Consider the following 23,474-nt stretch of genomic DNA (forward strand, 5'->3'; position numbering starts at 1 on the left):
GTCTGCAAATTACTTGTTAAGATTGCTTCTGTCAAAATAGTGTATCGATACTACATCCAGTAACTGTCCTAAAAACTGTTCAATCCAATACAATGCAAACCTTAGATTGCTTCTGCCAAAATAATGTATCCTACAACCCAGTGACTATCATACAAACTGTTCACTCCTAGACAATTCCGACCAAAAATAAATAAATTGTATATATATATATATATATATATATATATATATATATATATATTATATATATATATATATATATATATTATATATATATATATATATATATATATATATATATATATATATGCACAAGACATGTCTAACCATTTAGCAAATTTTGAATAATAAGAATTATAAACACTTGATAACACCTCTTACAACGATTCTGGAAACAGACAGTAAACGACTAAATTGTATTCATTCGTTAATTGTTCAAAGGAGGGGGGGGGGGGGGGGGGAGCTATATTTACATATATCAGTTTTAGTGTATGTAAAAATGAGATGACAAAATTTAAACCTATTAAAACAATCGATAATAAAGGTATCTCTTATAAACTATTTCAATCTTTGGATCAGAAATGTATCTCAATAGGTTCATGCTTGTAAGGGAAAGTAACTTGACATCATGTGCATTTAACCAGCAGTAATAGGGTACCTGGGTCTTCAAATTTGGCGACGTTCTACTGGTTATCCTGACACATGCACTAGGGTGATCGTTTTGTTTTTAAGGGTTTTACGGCGCTTGCAACACATTGAGGTCATATCAGCACCAGTAAAAAGGAAGAAAATGGGCTAGTAAAAAGTTCTAGTATTACAATTGAAGCATCCAAGAATAAGTCAGACAAAGGGGAATTGGTTCAAATAGGGAACAGATGTAGATTCCAAGAGCACACTAACAGTGTACTTAGTTTGAGATCACCTAAAAGTCTCATCCAGACACAAGCACAGGTCCCTACTAAGAGGAATACACTCAAATGTTAACAAATCATATATAATACATAAACAAAACATAATACAGTGCATAACAGAGAGATGATTTACAAGGAAAAAAATATCGTCTCCCAAAACTAACAATACATTTGACTGTTTCCCTCCCAGCCAGGGTATCCGGCCAGAGCCAGGACAAAACCAAGTAATCTCATTCCAAGACAAAGACAGAAATCAAGTTGGAAAACAAATATAGGGGGGCTAGAAGACCCAGTAAGTACCTCCCTGCCCACTATGGGAGGTCAGGAACCCCACCCAGCATGCACTAGGACATTTGACACTTTAACTTATTCTATGTTAATAAGTGTGATAGAATGGTTAAAATCCTGACAAATGGAAACCCTCCTGGGAAGACTTGATTTAACAAGGCTTGACAATAATAAAAATAGCAAAGTGATGATGATAATGATGATAAAAATAATAATAATAATAATAATAATAATAATAATAATAATAATAATAATAATAATAATAATAATAATAATAATAATAATAATAATAATAGTGAGGGGAAAGTGACTATTGAAAAGTACCAATTAAAATTACCCTTAAACAAAAGACAAAACCATGTTAGAGAAGTGGTGTGCGATGGCACATAGGTAGTAAGATGCTGTTAGAGTCTCCACTATCCTTCCTTTTTTTTTTTTTTTGAAGTGAAAAAAAATGAGAGATTTTCAGGTAACTGTAGGTTTTGTTTGTTTTTAGGCTTTACGGCGCTTGCACCACATTTAGGTTATCTCAACGTCAGTAAAACGGGAAAAAGATGGGATAGTAAAAAGTTCTAGAATTACAATTAAATGCACCCAAGAAAAAGTAAGACAAAGGGGAATTGGTTCAAATACGGAACAGATATAGATTCCGAGAGCATACTACGATCACATTACTTAGCTTTGAGATCACCTAAATGTCTTATCCTGACACAAGCACATGTCCCCACTAAGAGGAACAGTCAAATGTTTACAATGGAAAACAGATATAGGGGGATAGAAGACAGTAACAATAAGTGCCTCTCTGCCCACTATGGGAGGTCATGAACTCCACCCAGAATGGTAGGTTTGAGCTCTCTTTCAGGGTGACAATCATATATCACTAAATATGAGCATAAAATGCAGTCAAAACAATGACTTGACAAATGGATTACAAAGAGGATTACTACTGTTACATCAGAATGCAGAGGAATTATTTGTTTTAAAGAATTCTGCCATATGAGAAAAAAAAGAAGATGTTGGGATAGTTTTTAGATCAAGGGTCGAGTTGCACTTACTAGCATCAAAAAAGTTTGACAAGTAACAAGTTCTAATAGAGACGTTAAATTATTGATTAATAATAATCTAGATAATAATATTAATAATGATGATGATAATAATAATAATAATAATAATAGATGATTTACAAGGATGAAAAAGCCTCTCTCCCATCACACACACACACACACAAACTCACACAGCAAAAGGCGGAACCTCTATATTACTCCCTGTTCATAGAAGCCAATGTTACCTTGCCTAAGTCTTGCGAAACTCATTAGTTCATTTAACAGCAACAGCCCCATTTCAATTCCTATTGATGGTGAAAGGAAAGCTTGAGAAACAACAGATTAATGAAAGCTTTACAAGGATTCTGATATAATCTTTCCAATCAAAGTGATTTTTTTTAAATCATCAAAAACATGACAAATAATATTCATTGGCAATATCAAACTTCCTAAAAACAGAAAGACATATGTTAACATGAAAGCTCCATTTTTACTTCACAAAAACATTCATATCTATGTAAGCAATAAACCAAAACAATCTTTCATTGCACCTCTCATACGCCTTTTATTAGTTAGCTTTTTACTTGAAGAGAAATGCATTCAAATTTGGACTAAAAGCACCTCTAAATAATTGATAACTGGACACTTCAAAACAATAAAATGACAATATATTTAAAATGTCAACATATTTTCCCATTCCTTGCTTGTTGTGATGATTAACTGCCCCCTACCACCACCCCGTCCCCCCGAAAAAAAAGGAATAAATATAAATTAAAGAAAGAAAAAAGAAAAGAAAAGGAGAAGAAGAAGAAGAAGAAGAAGAAGAAGAAGAAGAAGAAGAAGAAGAAGAAGAAGAAGAAGAAGAAGAAGAAGAAGAAGAAGAAGAAGAAGAAGAAGAAGAAGAAGAAGAAGAAGAAGAAAAGAAAAAGAAGAAGAAAAAGAAGAAGAAGAAGAAGAAGAAGAAGAAGAAGAAGAAGAAGAAGAAGAAGAAGAAGAAGAAGAAGAAGAAGAAGAAGAAGAAGAAGAAGAAGAGAATACAATGTGAATCAAGTTGCACAGTGTCAAATGGTCAATGAAAATTGATGACAATGATAAATGTTTATGTCAGATCTAAAAATAGTATAGCGACAAAAATGAACAGAAATGACCAGTTTACTTATATCATATACAGATTCAAAACGAGAAAAATAATGTGTGAAATTTGCCCAGTAAAAACAAGGTGTGGGAGGAGAAAAGGAGGTTGAGGACACAAGATACAGTAACTGGTAGCTATCAAACTACACGAAACAATTACAGATGCATGGATTAGATTTACTCCATTTACTTCTCTGAACTCTTTATTGCAACAATCACACAAGAATCCCATTAGGTAAAAAAAAAAAAAATTATGAAAAAAAAAAAGAAGTAAAACAAAACAAAATAATAAAAAAAAAAAAAATATCACACAAGTGATTTCCAAATATAAAATATTAATAAAAAGGCATTATATTATAATCTGTCCAGCTTGAATGTATCTTCAGTCGCAGGATCAGCAACAAGACTAGCATTTGTCATCATCTGGATATCCTCAGGATCCAATGGATACAAGTCGGCTTTAAAGGCTTCTTCATTTTCCAGCAGGTCAGCATCAAAGTAATCAGCCAGCCCAGTGATAGCATTTCCGATATCTTTAGCAAAATCAAGAGGAGAACGGTATATGTCATCAACACCTAGAAATAAGGATAGAGGGGAAGAGGGAAGACGAAAGTAGACAAGATTTAGCTAAAAGCACAGCTTTCCACCATTACTCATTTTTCTTGTGTTATGAGAAAGTTACTTAAATGATACAGCTCAGATCACTTTACAATACGTAAAGGTTGCGACAGACGCAGAAAGAGAGAGATAGATACAAATATTCAACAAAGGCAACATCCAGGAAATGAGAGAAAGAGGTAATCATGGAATAAAACAGACTTAAAAGACTGCACAACAGAGAGTATCTATGCAAGTTGATCACTAAGAAAGTATTGCTAATTTGGAAAATTGTTACAGTATCATTTAGCTGTGCAACTTTAATATGAATCAAACATTTGATATAATAGATTTCTTGAAAATACACAACTTCAGAATATGCTGTTTCTTATGATTTCAAAGCTCCAGAAGACCCATTGTTTTTTTAAACGAACAATATGGTGCAGACTCGGCAACAATTTGAAAGGATGTTGCAAACTTATATGACCAAGAAAGAGAAAAAGAAAAAATATTTTTAAACTAAATACTATTTCAAAATGGCCCTAAAGGCATGCCAATATTCAAGGCAAATCCATTCCATGGGAAAAGAATAGGGAATGTAAAAAGCCTAGTCCGAGTGAAAGTAAAAACTGATATAATAGCATTTGGACAGGGCTAGCATACGAGTTCACACAGTGACAAGGAGAAGAGAGGTAAGAAGCTGTTGATGGTTAAAAGTATTTTGCAGGCAGTATATAAATTTGTACCAAGAAAAGAGACAGGACATTGATAATTCTCCTAAATGGTTTTAAAAAAATATAATAGAAATAAACGAATAATTATACAACATGAAATAAAATCTTTAAAAAAAATAAAAATGAGAAAAAAGAATAACAAAAGGAAGAAAAAAAAACTGAGGGCACAGAAAAGAAAGAAAGATTATATAAAGATTCGAGAAAAAGAAGAAGAAGAAGAAGAAGAAGAAGAAGAAGAAGAAGAAGAAGAAGAAGAAGAAGAAGAAGAAGAAGAAGAAGACATAAAAAAAGAAAAGAAAAAAAGAAAGAGAAAAATAAGGAAGAGAAAAGGAAGATGAAAGAAAGAGAGAAAGAAAGAAATTTGAAAAGAAAGAAATGAGTGTGGAGGGAAGGAAGAATTGAAAGGTTTTTATTAAAATATCATATATGTACCTGTAAGAACAATATCGGGTATCTTGCTGTTTGATGGGGATGATGAGAGAGAATTGAGAGAATTGTTAGGTTGTTGTTGCTGCTGCTGATGATGATGATGATTACCAGCATGACGACTCATTGTTGGAGAGGAGGTGGACTGAGAATAACGGTTGGAATTGCCACTGGCCATCACATCTATTGGGCCGAGAAAATGCGGCTGAAGGATGTCATCTGCTGAGGTCAAACCCAACATAGCTGCCTGGACATGGGAGCAGAAATAAAAAATGCTCAAGAAGCAGTCCGACAAATTTGTCACCCATTCAAACTTAGTTTTCTTCCTTTAAAAAAAATTTTTTTAATGAAGAAGGTAAGCAACTTTCTCAACCCTCTTTCTCTCCCTCCCTTGTCAAAGCATACATACAGATCAAATTGCTTAAAAGATTATTATATATCCAGAGTTTCTTTAGGGAATGCAATAAACGGAAAATCTGCGTTAAAATTTTTAAACATTGATTTATTAAGTACATAATGTAATGGTGATCATGACACTAATTAAGTCTTTATGCTCATAACCACTTTTGTACTATTTTGTTTTCACTCTTTGATTGAAGCTTTATATAGCTAACAAAAATAGAAAAAAAATTCAAAACTTATTTCATTCAATTGGTCCTCAACTATAGAAACAATAATAATAATAATAATAATAATAATAATAATAATAATAATAATAATAATAATAATAATAATAATAATAATAATAATAATAATAATAATAATAATAATAATATCTAAATCATAAACCTGTGAAAGTTGCAATGCTGCTTCTGGCTGCTGTTGTGAGAAGGCCAAACTATTAATGCCATTATTACTGCTGCTCACACAGAGGCCATTGGTTGTCAAGGCCATTGAGCCCATTGTTGTCAGTGGGGGTGGGTTCTGCTGCAATGATCAAGCAAAAAAAAAAAAAAATCATATTTTAAAGTTTTCTTATTGTTTTTGGGGGAGATGGTGGTAAAAATATACAATGTCCATTTCCAATAAAAAAAAAATAATAAAATAAAAATAAAGCAAGTGGCCAAGTTATAAAAGGAGATGATTAAAAAAATAAATATCATTAGATGAAAGTATTTTATCATTATTATTATAAACACATTCTACGGCTTAACTTCTCAGCTCTTATTTATGACATAGACCATAGACTGTTGGTAACATGTCGCATTCTTCCAATTAAATTACCCCCTCCCCCCTCCCTAAATAATTATATGGAAATATATTTTGTGCTGCTCAAACGTGTTTGATTCATTTTAAAACAAGGTAATCTGAGCCTCAAATAATCTTTATTATTTGTTCTTATCTATCAGCATTAAAGCAGTGTCTAGAATATGTTTCCTTTTTTTCTTAACCTTACAAACGTTAAAGGCAGTATGTTATTGTCCCCTCTAAAAAATATAGTGCTATGTTGCCATTGAACATTGCTGCTTTAGTTTTTTTCTTTGCATTTTTACATGGCAATTGTTGCGTCAAATGAGCAATGGATTTGAAAAAAATTGCAAATTACAAAATCTTAAATAATGATTTGCTTTTTACTTTTCATTTATTCATTTTCTTTTTGTTTAGTAAATAATGATAAATATACTTTGTAACTATCATCAGTTTTTAACATTGTTGATTTGAATTTTTTTTTAAATTAAAAATATGAAAATAAAAGGAATAGGCAGATCCTTGAACACTTGCAGTAAAAAGCAGATCATACCAAAGAAACATAGTTATCAGTACAAGACCAGATGCACATTTTCATTAGACTATTTCATCTCATGAAGATAAATCACAAGATCAATGAAGGCATGCCACTTTTCTGTTGGAATGAATTTAAATTATATGTTCAGTTTCTTTTATTGTTCTTCACAATTTGTCAAGTATTTATAAAAGCCATTTCAATGTCCTGAAAGATAATTTAATTATAAAATACATTGCAACATTCTTTGCTGAGTCTTGCAATTGCACTTGCAAAACTTTGAGGTCATATAAAACCCGGGGAAAAAAGGAAGACAAAATGGACTTGTTCAAACAAGAATATAGGAATACATCACAAGAGCGATCTGCAAAACACAGTAATAGGATCCCATCCAAGGACACAATCAGATATTACAATATATAACAATAACATGTAATTGGGAGATGATTTACAAGCAAATAATACCCCAAAATGAAACAGTAACTCGTTGTCCTCAACAATCAAGGCTTAATCGAAGTGTCATTATAGGACAGGGACAGAAAGCCACATAAAAGGGGTCAACAGATAAGGACAATAAAAGGGGAAGTGAGAGAATTTCCCTCAGTCCACAAGGGGAGGTCAAAATCCCCCAATCAGTTCCTCTAAGTTTTAAAATAGTTTTGATCAATGATGAAGCTACTTATTATATAACAGGTTACTGAATTCTCCCTCTCTCCCTCTTCTTCCTCAAATAATAAATGTAAGAAAAAAGATTGATCAAAAGTAATGAAATGGCAAGCAAACATTCCCAAAAGCAGATATTATCAGAATAGACAGTCCACATCAAGGCGTAAGTAACAATCAAAGGAGTAAAACAAATAACACCAAAACTTGGGACAAAAAGATGCTGCAAAACTATTCAAATCTTTAGGAGAAAAAAAATCACTGCAAACTACATACCATGTTGAACTGCTCAAACTGATGTTGGAGAGCATTCGTCTGCTGTTGCTGCTGCTGAACAAGGTATGTGTCACTGAAGGTGGAATGGACTTGAGTAGTGGGTGGGAGACTAGGGGACTGCACCGGGCTGTATGACGGAGCAGAATGGGGGGAGGTGGGTGACTGGCAGTTGTCACTCACTCCATTATTTCTGTACTGTGTCATGGATACCTGAATACAACAATTCTAGAATCAATCAACAATGGCAATGGTCATTACAAAATAAATAAATAAATAAATAAATAAAAAAAATAAAGTACATACTGACCATCACATTGACATTTCCATTTTGCAAAAGGCAATTTTTGAGTTACTAAGTAGTAGTAAAAACTGGTGATTCCCTTTATCATTCAATATGCAAAACCCTTCCATTTACCAGCACAGTGTGAGTGCCTTAATACTTATCCAAGATACCTAATATGTGGCCTTGGAGCAATTAATTCGAATGATGAGTCATATAAAGTCTCATATAATTAAGAAACATTGTAACAGAATAATACAAATCTCCACAGAGGATACATGGGAAAAAGTCACAAAGTATTTGAAGCATTGCCAAGTTTTTGATGATGGCAATGACATGCTATATATATTATTGGAATACGAAAAGTGTTTATCCTTGAGCGGAAAATATTGTGACAAGTATGTGGTACTCTACGCGGAATTTCAATTCAAATATTAATATTTAGACAATGAAAAAAAGGTTATTTACTTAGGTCAATAGAAAAGAATGAGCCCTGGGAGGGATTTTGTGGTTAATAATTATTAAAAGACCAGATGAAAAAAATAATTGCTCATATTTACCCATCTCCCAGGCATCCAAATAATAACCAAACTTCAGAATATTTTCGCAACATTTATATGAATCTTTAGATGAGCAAGGATTATGTTCTTCCCTATATTCAATTTTTTTTTTTTTAATATAGAAGATTTGATTTAACTTTCAAACAAGGCAATAATGAAATTAATCTATATATACAAATTCCTATACTGACAAAACCATAAATTTGACAAGATTTAACATTATAAAAAAAAAAAAAAGAAAAGAAAAAAAAAAAAAAAGAAAAATGGGAGGTGAGAGTTACATAAAGCCATTCATTTCATTCCACAAAACTATATCATGGCATGGCAGTTACAACAGCATGAAATTATCACATGAACACATGTACCAAAGCATTTAAAAATGAACCAAGAAATAAATCTCTACACGATCACTGAAAAAGATGCTTATAAATAAAAATAGCGGTTAATAATGTAATGTAAAACAAAATTATCCATTGAAAATCTTTAAAAAAGACTTGTTTAGTAATATGTATAAAGTTGAAATGATCGCTGTGATATACAAATGATAAAATAAAATAAAAATCAAGACCAAAACAAAAACTTTGAATTCATATTACCATTATGGATCAAAAGAACTGGTTCATGGAATTTTCTATTTATAGTTTCCTGATTAAATTTCTTTCTGCATTAAGGGATATTACAAAGGACAATGCCTGTTATAATTGTAATATATGACTATTTTTGCATTACATTTACAATTCCCTACCTCTGAACTGAAGTCATCACAGTCAGTGATTTTCACTTGAGGCACCGGGGGAGAACGAGGCGAGGGGAGTTGCTGCTGCTGTTGTTGTTGATGAACTGTTGAGTTATGATTTTGTTGCTGTTGTTGCTGCTGTTGTTGTAACGTATTTGCATATGAAGGAGGTTGGGGGAGAAGAGGGCTTTGTGAGGTGGGCGAATCTGTAGGAGACGTGGTTATATGAGGGGAATGGTGGTGATGAGGAGGACTATTGTGTAATGAGGGTTTCGTAGTTTGTCTCTGATGATGGTTGAGATGTTGAGTTTGGGTGGAATATAAAGGTGGGGGCTGACTGTAAACACCAAGTGGAGACGGAGGACCCCTTTGCCTCATCTGATTCTGTTGATGTTGGTGATGAGAGGGATGATGGTGATGATGATGATGTTGACTTTGTTGCTGCTGCTGCTGTTGTTGTTGTTGTTGCTGTAGAAGCTGCTGCTGTTGTAAACACAACATATACTGTTGACGCATGCGAGGATCCATCTCCGCCAAAGTAGCCTAAAAACCGACAAACATGTAAAAACTGACAAAGAAAGCAAATACCCTGGACTAACATCCACATGGTGACAGGAGCAAATGTCGCAAAGTCATTTTGAATTTTGGATTACTCAAACTGAATGTAATGATCATTGGTACAAGAACGAAGGGTTTAAAAAAATAATGAAATGCCTGCGACATTTACAAAACATGTCTTTGAAGAGAGGAAACAATACCCAAAGACTGTGTTTGCCTACCACATATCAAAGTGTGTTGACTCAAATCTTCACATCATTTCCCTAGCTGATCTAGAATTCTTTTGTGAAAAAAAAATAAAAAGATTCATGCATATTTTCAAACTATAAAATGCAATGCACTCCTTAGTGTATAAAAGTGATATTGTGAGAAACCAAATACTCGTTTTAGGCCCACCATTCCCACATCTAGAGGTAGCTAAACCATGAATGATCTCCATTTACATTAATGGAAGCTAATATAATTAGCAAAGTTCGGACATTCCAGACTAGTATTGGGTCTAAAAATGGTTTTATTTAATGTCAATCGTATATTCAATGTGAAATATTGGTGAGAAACAAAACCCCCCAAAAAAACCCGTTCTTGAAACTCCTACAAATGTACAAATGTTTAAGGTTGTATGGTCTAAAACCTTGTTATATGATATAAAAACTAGACCCTTTGAAGTATATAGTGGTTCCAATTAATGTGAATAAAAAGGAAAGGCCTTTATATAGCAGGGGAGTAAAATGGATCATGGGCAGTAAAGTCATCATAACTTATTGTTAAAGCCTTTTCAACCCCAAAGAGTGAGTGACCAAGGTTTATTGCATTCTTGGCGTGGAATAAGTAATAAAGTTCGTTAGGCCAGTCTGTTTCATAAAGATGTGATCCCAGGTATATACATCCACAATATGCATGATATTGCATGTCCAAATGTCATTTTCCCCCTCAATATCCTGTTATCATTTAACCCAATTGCCATGAGAACCTCACACAGCACTTTAAACATCTTTTTTTATTTTTCTTGAGGGGGGGGGGGGGGGGGGGGGGGGGGCTATAATAAACAATTTATTTTCCTGCTTTGTGTCGACTGAGCTGACAAATCTGTTAGTGGCGGATAGCAGTAAAATGTTTTAGCGCTTTTATACTTGAAAAATGTTGGCTTTGTAGCGGGGGGGGGGGGGGGGGGGGGGGGGGGGGGTAGCAAGGTTTCACTGTATTTAAAATTGATGAAAGACCAGGATTCAGGCGAAATTAATTTGAATTAAAAATAATAGGTTGAAAAAAAAAAAGAAAGAAATTTGGATATGACTTGAGATATTTCAAACAGTTTAAAAAAAAAAAGAAAGTAATAAATATTTGCAATTTAATTCCTTTGTTCTTCACTTTCATTCAGATCTGATTCCTGAAGAGACCAACATTTTCTCAGCAAACAAGTTATGTTATTTTTTGTGGACATCTTGTTTGGGCATGGTGTACATATGGTCATTTTATTTGGAAATGTTTTCTGGCACTGTCAAACAAAACACAAAAAATTGAGACTAAACAATTTTGCAACTATATATTATATGTCTCCAAATTCCAGAACACAAGGAGTTCAGTGCATCCAATAACTTTAAGAAATTACGGACTTTAAACATCTATTACCATCGAAATTCATTCAAAACATTTTACTCACGTTGAGAACCAGCTAGGGAATATATACAATCATGAGCTCTAAACACCAGGAACAAAAACAAGTAAATATTGAACAAGAAAAGAGCTGTGTTGATTTGTTGTCGTAATTGCACAAACACACTTTAAAAATTAATAAAATAATAAATAAAACCTAAGCCATGCATTAATTTGCCACACAACGTCAGACAAATATTATGGATTTGAAAGTGGTTCTTAACTTCTGTGCTCCACAACCTCCTTTGGGCAATACCTTTTACATAGCACACTTATGTGTTCTGACATATTATTTGTCTAAAATTGTTAATTAAAGACAGCTTCATGTTGAAAAGAAATAAAAGGAGGGGGAAAAAAAAACAAAAACAAAAACAAAACCAACAAAACCAAACTGACTAACTAACAGATTATAAAAAAAGAAGTCTTTAAAAAAGATTTCTTTATCTTGCAGGAGAAGAAATAAGAAAGCACATCATTTCTAAATCGTGCAGTGCTTTCAAACAATTAAAAATATTTTAATGACCAAGTTGAGGAGGAGCTGACAATAATATTATCTAGCCCCTTAATGTATTTCTTTTGGAGCAATCTCTCTCCTTTACACAGAATCCAATAAGATAATGAAAAGTGCTCTCAATAAAAATTACAATATTGTGGTAAACCATTGGTGTTCACAACAAAAGCTTTGTGCTAGTCTTAAAAGCATAGTTAACGACCTCACAAATCACAAAAAAAAAAAAAAAAATAAAAAAAAAAGTACCACAAAAATACACAATTGATATGCGAGGGGATGAGAGGAGACAAATAGACAAAATACTATCGAGAAACAACTGTTTAGTACCTGTGGCAACCAGAGTTGTTACTTTAAATATTTTAAAAAGAGATGCTATACTTCAATAAAAAAATTGAGTGCAACTTGTGAGCAACTATTAACTTTTATATTTTCCAACTAGTTGCAAGTGAAAAACATAAATTTGCTCTTCAAAGTACAAAATTGCAGCATCTTAGGTTATCTTTACTTATTTCATTTCATTTTTTTTTGTGGGGGGGGGGGGGGGGGGGGGGGGGGGCTTATTGGCATGCTGTTGAAATATTTTTCTTTCAAAGTTTGAATTCATCCTATATCACAACAAGAAAACAAAGACTCACGGGTGAAGGAGGGCCTCCCATCTGATTAATAACAAGAGGGCTAGGGATGGATACCCCACTGGGAACCTGACGTCTCCGCTGACTGGGACTCTGTGGGCTTTGGTGGGGCATCACCATGTGATGAGGACTGGTTGGGCTTAGACTTACAGGGCTTGATCCAGGATTGGCACCACTGAAACATAAAAAAAATTTCACATACAACCTTTTTATTTATCAATATATATATATATATATATATATATATATATATATATATATATATATATATATAAATATATATATATATCTTCTTCCATATCCTTAATGAGATATGTTTTGTTTTTAATGGTTTTACGGCGCTTGCAACACATTTAGGTAAAAGCGCCAGTAAAAAGGAAAAAATGGGATAGTAAAAAGTTCTAGAATTACAATTGAAGCACCCAAGAAAAGTAAGACACAGGGGAACTGAGAACAAATAGGAATCAGATATAGATTCCAAAAGCATGATACCAATGTACTTAGTTTGATATAAGTCTCATCGTGACACATTGTGTCACAAGCACAAATTCCAACAAAGAGGAATACACTCAAATGCTTACATTATACATTCAAAATAACAAATATAATAATACATAACAGAGAGATGATTTACAAGGAAAAAATATCTCCCAAAATAATAACTATGCATTTGACTGTTTCCCTCATTCCAAGACAAGACAAAGCATGTTGGAAAACAGAAATAAGGGGATAGAATATAGTATATACCCCCCTGCCCACTTTGGGAGGTCAGGAGCCCCACCCAGCTTAATGAGATACAGACTTGTCAAATGAAATTTTGAAAAATAAATTAGCTGGATTTGGCAGTAAATATGAAGATTTTGGCAAAACATGTGCAAAAAGTCCTAAAAGCAGTGCCATGTCTTATGTTCTGATTTACATCACATATTCTAACATAAAAAAGAACAACTGCAAATTAAATAAATTATGAATATATAATTCAAATTAACTTATCACATTAAAGACAGAAGTCTAATTTCTTCCTGGTTGCAAAAACATCGCAAACCCCCTTGACATGTAATGGAAACACATGCAAGAAAAATATCCATACCTGTATTGATCTTCTGAGTCCAAAGGCGTTGGTAGTGGAGGTGGGAATTGAAGCACTGAAAGGTCTGGTAAGGAGCCTGTGTTGTTGGCAGTCATGGGGATTGATTGGGACAGGGTTGCACTTTCTTGTTCTTGGCTTGGGTAAATGCTGAAATAGCAAACGGTGCAATATTCTCACACATGATCACAATTTATAAACATGCAGAAAGTTTTAAGATATTTTAGAATGGCTACAAACCAACTGACATGGGAGTCTTTGGTATCGTTGGCATTATCATGAGAAATTTAAAGACTCAAAGTGAGTCAAAGATAAAATGGCTAAATTAAAAGAATAAACCAGATCACATCCAATTAACCGAAAACTGATCTTTGGTGACAGCAATTTATTCATGTAGGTCTAAAATTTGATTCATTTTGATCTATTAAAGACTTAAAGGGATGATTTCTATCTTCGAGTAGGTGACGTTCAAAATGGACTGAGTCCCATATTCATCATTCAAATAAAAACACAATTTTTCGTCATTTTTTAAATTGACTTAAAGAGGAAAATTATAAGCCTCATAAAACAATACCCTGAATTCCATGGAGTCCAAAAGATGGCTTGAGGTTGTTAACTCATTTTCGATCAGGATACAACTTAGAACATTTTGAAAGTCAGCTACTCATTTGAGGGTATCAATGTTTCCTTCCATCATATTCAATTTTATGTACTTACAGCACATAGAAAAACCCACTCACCTACACACACACACACATGTATACATGCATATGTATACGTATATAATAAGTGCACCCCTGTGGTTGTATGTATGTGTGTCTGAATGTTGTGCGTGTATATATATGTGTGGCTGGCTGAGAAAACCCAGAAGGTTGAGCAAATTTCATAAATTGAGTTATGTATGTACTAGTGTAGACCACATCTTTCTGATCGTTTTCCATTACAAATTTTCTTTCTATGTGTATTAAAACTCAAGCTATGAATTTTTTTTCTGAATAAAATAGAATTATGGGAAACACTGAGAACAGAGAAAATCGAGTTTAAACCTTTTCCATAACTGAAATAAGATGATTGTCATCAACAGATAAGAATTTTTTACATTATCGGATAGAATAGACACTCTAGATGAATGGTAATGAAAAATAAAATATTCAGAATTTACCTCATTCTGAGCAGAAATCTGACAAAATAAGAAAAATATTTCTAATTTCTTTAGTGTTCAAGATATTGGCATGACATTTCAAACACATCATGACAATCTAATAAGTTATTACTTTTCTTTTAAACCATGTTTACCCAGATATAAATTATAAGCATTTCATTAATCTTTGGAGAAACAAATTATTCAAACTAAAATAATAAAATCCTTCAAACCAGTCATCAGTGACGTCCAAATAATCAGGGGAGACTACTGATTGCTGACGATGGTAATACTCTTATTAAGTTCATTATTTTTAGCTCAACTGACTAATTTTGTCTAATTGCCTGCTTCGCCTAAATGCCTGGTTTTCTGCTTCCCGACCCCCGGGCATTTAGTAATAGTAGCAGTATCATTATTATAAATATTTTTATTGTTATTTTTATTATTATTATCATTATTAGTTGGACAAATTGGACAAAATGTGGATATCTATAAATTTTTGGATGAAGAAAGTTTTTAAAAAAGTGGAAATGTCCTAATAAAATGACTCTTTTTTAAACGTCAAAAAATTGCCAGGGCATATATTTCAGACGAATAATCCCAGATGTTTCAAGAAATAAGCTCTGATACAAGCCCTTTATAACTGGAGATCAGAACCAACATAAAGAAAATCTTGTTATTAACCTACTTGATATTAGGAACTTCACATGATTTTGGTCTGGAGGGGCCAGCTATCTTTTTCGAGTCCCAGTAATTAAGTTGTAAATTATTCCCAGCAGTTTCTCCAACCATTTCAATAACTGAAATGAAGTAAAAAGTTACAGATTATCACATATTATGGGGGAGGAAGGAGTGGGCTGGAGAGAGTGGGAGAAGGGAGAGTATCATTATCACTAGTGAGAACAGTTTCATGTTAGGGTGAGGTGGTCCAATCCGGACAGTGTTCCAATTCGGACACCCTTCCCTATTCACCTTCTATTTAACGCTTCATTTTAAAAGAAGTATGATATAGAACTGAGTTCCGATTTAACACAGCCAGAGATAAATGCATGATATATTTAAGCCAATTTCAGAGCTTTTCCATGTTATTTAATTAAATAAATCGTCCCTTAAAATCCTGGTCTCACTCGGAAGACTGGGTACGAGCTTCTCCCTTTGCTTTTCACGAATTCGACGCATCTTACAGTCGAAATCGCAATATAAAGCAACAACATTTGCAATATAAATTCGTACTTTCACAGTTTCTTTTGAAATTTTTGTGGTCGAACATCATCTGGAATCAATAAATTAAGAATAGATGAACTTGTATAAGGTGGCCACCCATGGGACCCCACATAAGTGGCTGCCTTGTGTAAGTCAGATGTTTCTAAGAGTTACATGTTATATAATTTTTTAGTGAAACTGATCAGAGTCCCAACTGTAATAAATTGCATGCTTTTAATTCCCCAACTCTCTCTCTCTCTCAATTTTTTTTTTTTCTCTCTCTCTCTTTCTTCCTCCCTCCCTCCCTCTCACATAGCTGCCAACTTTTCAAAAATAAAATAAGGAACGCCCCTTGGCCCGGGATGAGGACAATGTATGCCCCCCCCCCCCCAGCCTTTTTAATTACTACTACTAGCACTAACAAATTTGAGATGACAGGGGCTAGTCCAAATGTTGCTCATTTATCGGGTATAGTTCCAGCACATTTGAATCGTTATGAAATGACACTTCCCACAATGAGATCAAAATTTCAGGACGGAAAGATTTCAACTGCCTCAATTTTGATAAGGACCAATACACAAGTACAATTGTAAAATAGATTAAATAACTTAGGATGTTTAGAAATACATAGCTGCCAACCTGTTACATCACTTGAGAGGGGTTTTGGGGTAAAAATAAGGGAGATTGGCTAAAAAGTAGGGGATTGCATATATATTTTCTTTCATTGTCTTTAAGCAGTACACTATAATAGTAGTTATAGTAAAATGAACCTCAAAATATTGGAGAATTCCTACCTCTTTACTTCAAATGACAATATAAACAAACCTAAAAATGGAGTATACTTATTTCTCTTGAACCTAAACCGTTATAAAAGCTTGCTTAAAAAAAAAAAAATAGAATCAGATCAAGATGTTTTTTTTTAAAAAAAAGGGATTGAATTTATATTTCATAAATTAATAAAGGGAAATAATCATTGTAATGTTTAATCTATATAAGCAATTGATTTTCTGATTGAATACCTTCCAATCAAAGATGTTGATTTACTTTTGTTTTAAATTAAAACAATATTTGTAATAAATAGTGAAAGCATCAATACTGTCTGAGAACACTAAAAGTATGTTCGAGGCTAACATGCAAATTTTATGCAAGTCTCCAATACAGTATGAAAGGTTTTAGTGAAAATCAGGCGTCATATAATCAATTGGAATTTTTTTAATTGTAGAAAATAAATTATGATTGAGAGGTTTATTTCAAATTAAAGAGCTACATAGAAATGGATATTATGCTGTGCTGAATTAAACCCTGTCCATCATCTCTCGCTGGACACCAATAATAAAAAAATAATAATTCATTAGTTTACCACAAATAAGCCAAAAATTACAAAATACGGATTTTGAACTAAAAATACGGACTTACGGACTCAGGAAGTCAAATACGGAACAAATCCGTTTTTAACGGAACGGTTGGCAGCTATGCTCTCACTTTCTCCCCTCTCTAAATCTCTTTAAAGTTTCAACTTTTTGAATCACACCTATGTAGGTAGTACAAAACCATTATGCCCATTGAGTTGGAGTTTATCCCAGTTAAAAGCAATTGGTTGCCACCCTTTGATATGACATTAGTCTGTTGCAAATGTACTTTCCTCCACATCTAAAAGATCAAGCTACCCAATCACTCCTGAGTGGACAGGGGTGTCAGAAAAACAAATCTCGGCTTTATCAATGATCAATCCGGTTTCCTTTACATGTGAAGTGAGTGCTTTACCAATGGGCTAGCAGGACTCCTAATCACACTTAAGGCATGTCTAATTCCAATTGAGTATAAAAACGATCATCTCAACGCAATTAAATGTTGTTTGACTCTAAAAAACGTCTGCATATGATCTAAAATAACCTTGGTCTTTGATTTGTGAATTGACAAGAGGATTTTGTAACCCAATAAGTATAAGTGTGTTATTTATCAACTCTTTGTATTGGCTTGCCGTTTAGCCTATGGGTATGATTGTCTTGAAAAGCATACAGTAAACTTTCAATCGGGGGATACAACACTCGTATGGATTCTCATTGTAGAAATAAGAGGACTTAAAAAAGAGGGACAATCAATTGAACTGGCCACAAAATGCTAGCTCTCTACAGGGTTCCCAGCCAAACCTGTAAAAAAAAATTCCAGACCAATTCTAGACCCAGTAAGACAAATTTCAGTCCCATAAAACTACTAAATACAACTAATTGGAGCGCTTGCCTATAAAGTATCTGGTGATTTTCTGTTCTATATTTTGTTCTGCTCTTCCATATTATCTTGTGTTTTCAACCATTAACTTACTTAATTTGGTCCTACACTGTTAATTTAAGAGTTACAACAAGCAAAATTTATATATTTAAAAAAAAAACAACAAAACAAATAACCTAATTTCCATTTACAATCTAAGGCCTCTGCAATTACAAAATTCGCCAGACAAATTTTTACCAACTCCTCCAGTTCCTCTTTCTTCTCTTTTGCAGTTTTCCTCAAAGCATTAGCCTGAGAGAACAGCATGGCTTGCTTTTTAATATTCATTTCACTTTCTGAACTATCACGTTTTTCCTCATTCTCTTTTTCCAGAGACTGCATTGCATCATTAACACAAACTTTCCTTTTCTCTTATGACAAAACATACTCTCTTCTAACATTTTTCTTTTCTCGCCCCTGCTTTCTTCTTTGTTATCTTTCTTGGAAGCTAAAGCACTGTTGTATCTATGAAAGGCTAGTGAGCATGATTTAACTAAATCAAGACTAATAGATAAATTCATGGTGCCACCTATAGACACTATGTAGTCTTTGATTTGTCTCTTTGCGACAAAGTGTTTCTTTCAATATTAGTCTGAAGGGTCTCCCTGTTTGGCGAAAATCACATTTCAACACTGACCTGTCCATGAGACAAAATAAGGATCTTTTTAAACTTTACACAAAGAAGATCAAATCCATCTAGAACATCATCAATATCAGATCATTTTAAAAGGTTCAGATCTATGAGATGCCAGGCTGCTTTATTTCATGAACTGCGGTGCCTTGGATGGGGAGATAATGATAAAGGCAGGAGAGAGACACTGATTCCGAATTTGAGGCGTGGGGATTGGCATGGGTATTAGAGTGGGTTTCCTTGCTCACTAAATGTGATGGCCCCTGATTAACTGCCTCATTTCCAATTGTTTTTGTTTTAGATTCTAATTTCCTTTTATGATATGTTCTACTGTCTTTTTTTTTTTTACATTCTCCATTTTTACCCCTCTTTTTCTCTCCCGCGGGAGAAGAAATTGGGTTTTTTGTATGAGTTAACACTCCCTCGGGAGATGCTATGGGAACTGTTTTAGTTTTCTCCCCCGCGGGGGTAGAAAGTTCCTTATTCAACTCTTCCACTTTATCTGGTTCCATTGTTTATTCGAAGCAATTTAAAACATTTTCTCAAAAGTTTAAATCATTAAGCACCACTTTCACAGTGTTAATAATATACTTTTGTATGAATTAACACTCCCTCGGGAGATGTTATGGGAACTGTTTTAGTTTTCTCCCCCGAGGGGGTAGAAAGTTCCCTATTCAAATCTTCAACTTTATCTGGTTCCATTTTTTATACGAAGTAATGAAAAAAGTTTTCCTCAAAAGTCTAAATCATTAAGTACCACTTTCACAGTGTTAATAATATACTTTTGTATGAATTAACACTCCCTCGGGAGATGTTATGGGAACTTTTTTAGTTTTCTCCCCCGTGAGGGTAGAAAGTTCCTTATTTAACTCTTCAACTTTATCTACTCAAAAGTTTAAATCATTAAGCACCACTTTCACAGTGTTAATAATATACTTTTGTATGAATTAACACTCCCTCGGGAGATGTTATGGGAACTGTTTTAGTTTTCTCCCCCGCGGGGGTAGAAAGTTCCCTATTCAAATCTTCAACTTTATCTGGCTCCATTGTTTATTAGAAGTAATTTAAACATTTTCCCTCAAATGTTTAAATCATTAAGCACCACTTTCACAGTGTTAATAATATGCTCCAATGGGAATAAATATGTCACAGGTCTAATAACAGATTAAAAATCCAATAAGGATAAGGAAAAATTAACACAATGGTTTGCATTAAATAGACAAAACAAGACGCGTCCAGCCTTCTTGACAGTCGAACGTGAACTGACAGTCACGACGTGATTCTTCATTTGAAACCCAATTCGGAATTGGGGTACGAGGTAGAGATGTAATTCAGTGGTGATTTCAGCAACAATCTCTTTACAAATTTCATGCAAGCCATTCTGAAATTCATAATTTGCTTTGAGGAACAGCTGAACTTGTCTTGGGTCTCCCTATCTTCACTTTGCTATAATTATAATGTTGTACATTGTCAGACTGTGAAAAGTCAACATCAAAACTGTCACTGAAATTCCAAATTTGAAATTTTTATTTACGCCCAAATGTCCAACAAAGCAAATTCCAGACCTTAAATTATATTTTAAAAATTTCAGACCAATTCCCAATTTCCCGATCAGCTGGGAATCCTGTTTCTGGTTTATACTGTAGATAGTCATCTTGTTCAATTGGTCTTTTGTTATTTATTATATGAAAAAATAGACAGTCCTTTTTCATTTGAAGATAGATTGATAGCGTTTGACCGCTGCAAAGACAAGCAAGTATCGTGAAGAAGAGATTTATTTGTTTTGGATAGTTTCAAAACCGAGTGGGAATAGGTTCAATTTTCTCAATTAGAGGTAATCTCTGGCCGCCTTACACAAGCCCACAGGCTTTTTTGGTTCCAGAAATAAGTGGCAGCGGCCGCGTTATGGAGTGGCCACCTTATGCAGAGGCAAAAAAAAAAAGGAAAAAAAAATTATAGTCAGCTACAAAGGCTGGCCGCCATGAACGGTGGCTGCCTTACAAAAGTGGTCAACCACAAGTTAGACTGTATAACAATGTATATTTTTAAAAAATATTTATTAAAATGGATCTTGAAAACATTTGCCACTAAATTACCAGTTGTTCCAATTCAGACACCCGGTTATTCAAATTCATATACCCAGTTGTTGCACTTCAAACATTACTTTTTCGATTTGCTCTGTTTTGCCATTGTTTATTTGTTTTCAATTTTAATTCTAAAAGATTTTACTAATTAATTTGAAGATTCATCCAAATAAAATATTGGTTTTCTGTGCAAACGATCAATTTGAATTAAGAGTGAAGTCTTCTCTCGTCATACAGCATCAGCTATTGTAGACTGTTACAACAACAAAATATTTATGATGACGTCACTGATTCTTGAGATCGTCTTATCAATATATTTGCTTAATCATGATCCTTTTCTTTTCTTTTTAATGCTTAAATTCATAAAGAAACTGACTTTGCATTTTATTTTTATCAAATCAATTCACTCTAATCGTGAAGGTAAGCTCATTTGACATCCATCTTAGTTCAAACTAAGAATAGTTGCATTTGTCTGAATTGTCAAGGGGGTGTTCGAATTGGCACAATGGGGTGTCACAATTGGAACACAGGGTGTCCGGATTCGGACAAGTGACAAGGGCCCATAAATCAAGGCCGAACACACAAATAAAATGTGATAATGGACAAGTATTTTATCTAAAACATTAGATTAATGGTGTTTGCAACATAAGCAACAGTTATTTTTTACAATTACTCTCAGTGTGTGACCAATAGAAGTCATTGAGCTGACAGCCATTTTGGGAGTCCGAATTGGAACATCCCATCCTATAAAGCATATGTTTTTCTGTGAGATGATGGATAGGAAAATAGTGTTCGTAATTATTTAAGATTTGCAAGTTATTATTAATTTTAGAAGCAATTTTACAACCATAAATTTTGTTGATCATACTATTAATATTTAATGAGAACTCATCAGTAGATTTTCCATTACAATTTTTTTTTAATGGTTTTATTAGACATTAGGTATTATTTTAGCACCAGTTAAAAGGATGATAATAGAATTGTAAAAGATATAGATCTAGCTAGGAACCATCTAAAAAAAAATTTTTTTGGCATTTAAAAAATGTACTTTTGCTTTAGAAAAAACAGCTATAACAACTTTTTAAAAAGAGAGAGTCTTACTTCTCCGATGAGATGGAGGAGTTACAGGAGGATGTGAATAATTCTTGTTGTTGTTGTCCATGGCATTCATATGTAAGGATGGATCCGAATGAACTCTGAGGATTGTCAAAAATAAAAAGGATTCTTAAAATTAAAAAGCATGGATGGTGAAAGAGTTAATGAGCATCAGCAATATGCTTGCAATATGAATAAGGGATATTAAGGGATATATTATGTATATGTATGGATAGCCAGATTGGATCGGACAGACAGCATGCAAAGCGACAAGCTGCCTTGAATGTTAATCCTTGTTAAATTCAAAACAACTAAGACAACTAAAAATTCTGATTAACAATAAAATAGGGAGATACAGATAGTAGCTTGTAGCTGAGTCTGTGTCAGGACCAGGTTGGTTGTTGTAGTTATTTTGTACATCAGATCTTGTTTGTCTTATAAATATTGCATTTGGGCAACTAAACCCCTTAACCAAGTGTATTTTACTTTTGAGAAATGACTTTTTATCTACAGTGTATTCAAAAATAAGGAATGATATCAACCATCTAAAACACTTTGAAAATCTCAATACCCTCTATCGTGGCTTTAGGCAAAACATGGCTGTGAATCACAGTTGATTACAACCATTAATTTCTTCAGCAATTGTTTTAATTAAAAAGGCCAAATTCATTCAATACTTTTAGATTTCTCTGAAGCTTTTGATAAAGTATACCATAAAAGGCTTTTAACAAAATTTAAAATGGAAGGAAATGTAGGAAAACCATTACATTGGATTGTTTTATGTTTTAAAGAGGTTTTCAGTGATTGTAATATTTTAAGGTCATTTCTATAAAGGAAGAAAATGGGAGAGTAAAAAAATTATAGATTTACAGTTAAAATCACTTGAAGAAAAGGAAGACAGTAGGGACTTGTTCAAATAGGGATCAGAAGTAGATTTCAATAGTAAACTATCGATGTGTTTGGTTTGAGCGCCTAAAAGTCCCATCCAGACACAAGCACAAGATACCCTTAAGGAGAACACATTCAAACGCTTATAAAATATATGCAAAACAATAACTAAATTTACAAGGGAAAAAATTATCATCTCCCCAAATTAATAAATTCTATTTGACTGTTTCTCCTTCAGCCAATGACTCCAGTCAGTTCCGAGACAAAACCATTCCAAGACAAGAACAGAAAGCTACCTGGAAAAAAAAAACATATAGGGGGGATAGAGGTGCCACAAGAGTGGCCTCTCTGC

General features: G+C 33.5%; 1 protein-coding gene across 4 annotated transcripts in view; it reads right to left on the reverse strand.

Moving 5' to 3' along the window:
• Nucleotides 1-2,782: 2,782 nt before the first annotated feature.
• Nucleotides 2,783-23,474, reverse strand: part of LOC144964899 (CREB-regulated transcription coactivator 1-like) — a 40,390-nt gene continuing 19,698 nt past the window's right edge. For 2 of the 4 annotated variants that reach the window (XM_078899635.1, XM_078899633.1), the window contains 9 exons: nt 22,241-22,335; nt 15,642-15,753; nt 13,816-13,962; nt 12,729-12,900; nt 9,381-9,914; nt 7,796-8,005; nt 5,923-6,060; nt 5,140-5,380; nt 2,783-3,909 (listed from right to left, as the gene is read on the reverse strand). In XM_078899635.1, the coding sequence (XP_078755761.1) occupies nt 3,731-3,909; nt 5,140-5,380; nt 5,923-6,060; nt 7,796-8,005; nt 9,381-9,914; nt 12,729-12,900; nt 13,816-13,962; nt 15,642-15,753; nt 22,241-22,335 (1,828 nt within the window). In that variant the 3' untranslated portion in view covers nt 2,783-3,730. Of the gene's footprint in view, nt 3,952-5,139; nt 5,381-5,922; nt 6,061-7,795; nt 8,006-9,380; nt 9,915-12,728; nt 12,901-13,815; nt 13,963-15,641; nt 15,754-22,240; nt 22,336-23,474 lie in introns of all 4 variants that reach the window. The other 2 variants (XM_078899634.1, XM_078899632.1) reach the window with 2 other exon arrangements.

The sequence above is a fragment of the Berghia stephanieae genome, chromosome 2, assembly GCF_034508935.2.
Source record: "Berghia stephanieae isolate SIO BIC M18660-M18661 chromosome 2, UCSD_Bste_1.3, whole genome shotgun sequence".
NCBI classification, from domain to species: domain Eukaryota; kingdom Metazoa; phylum Mollusca; class Gastropoda; order Nudibranchia; family Aeolidiidae; genus Berghia; species Berghia stephanieae.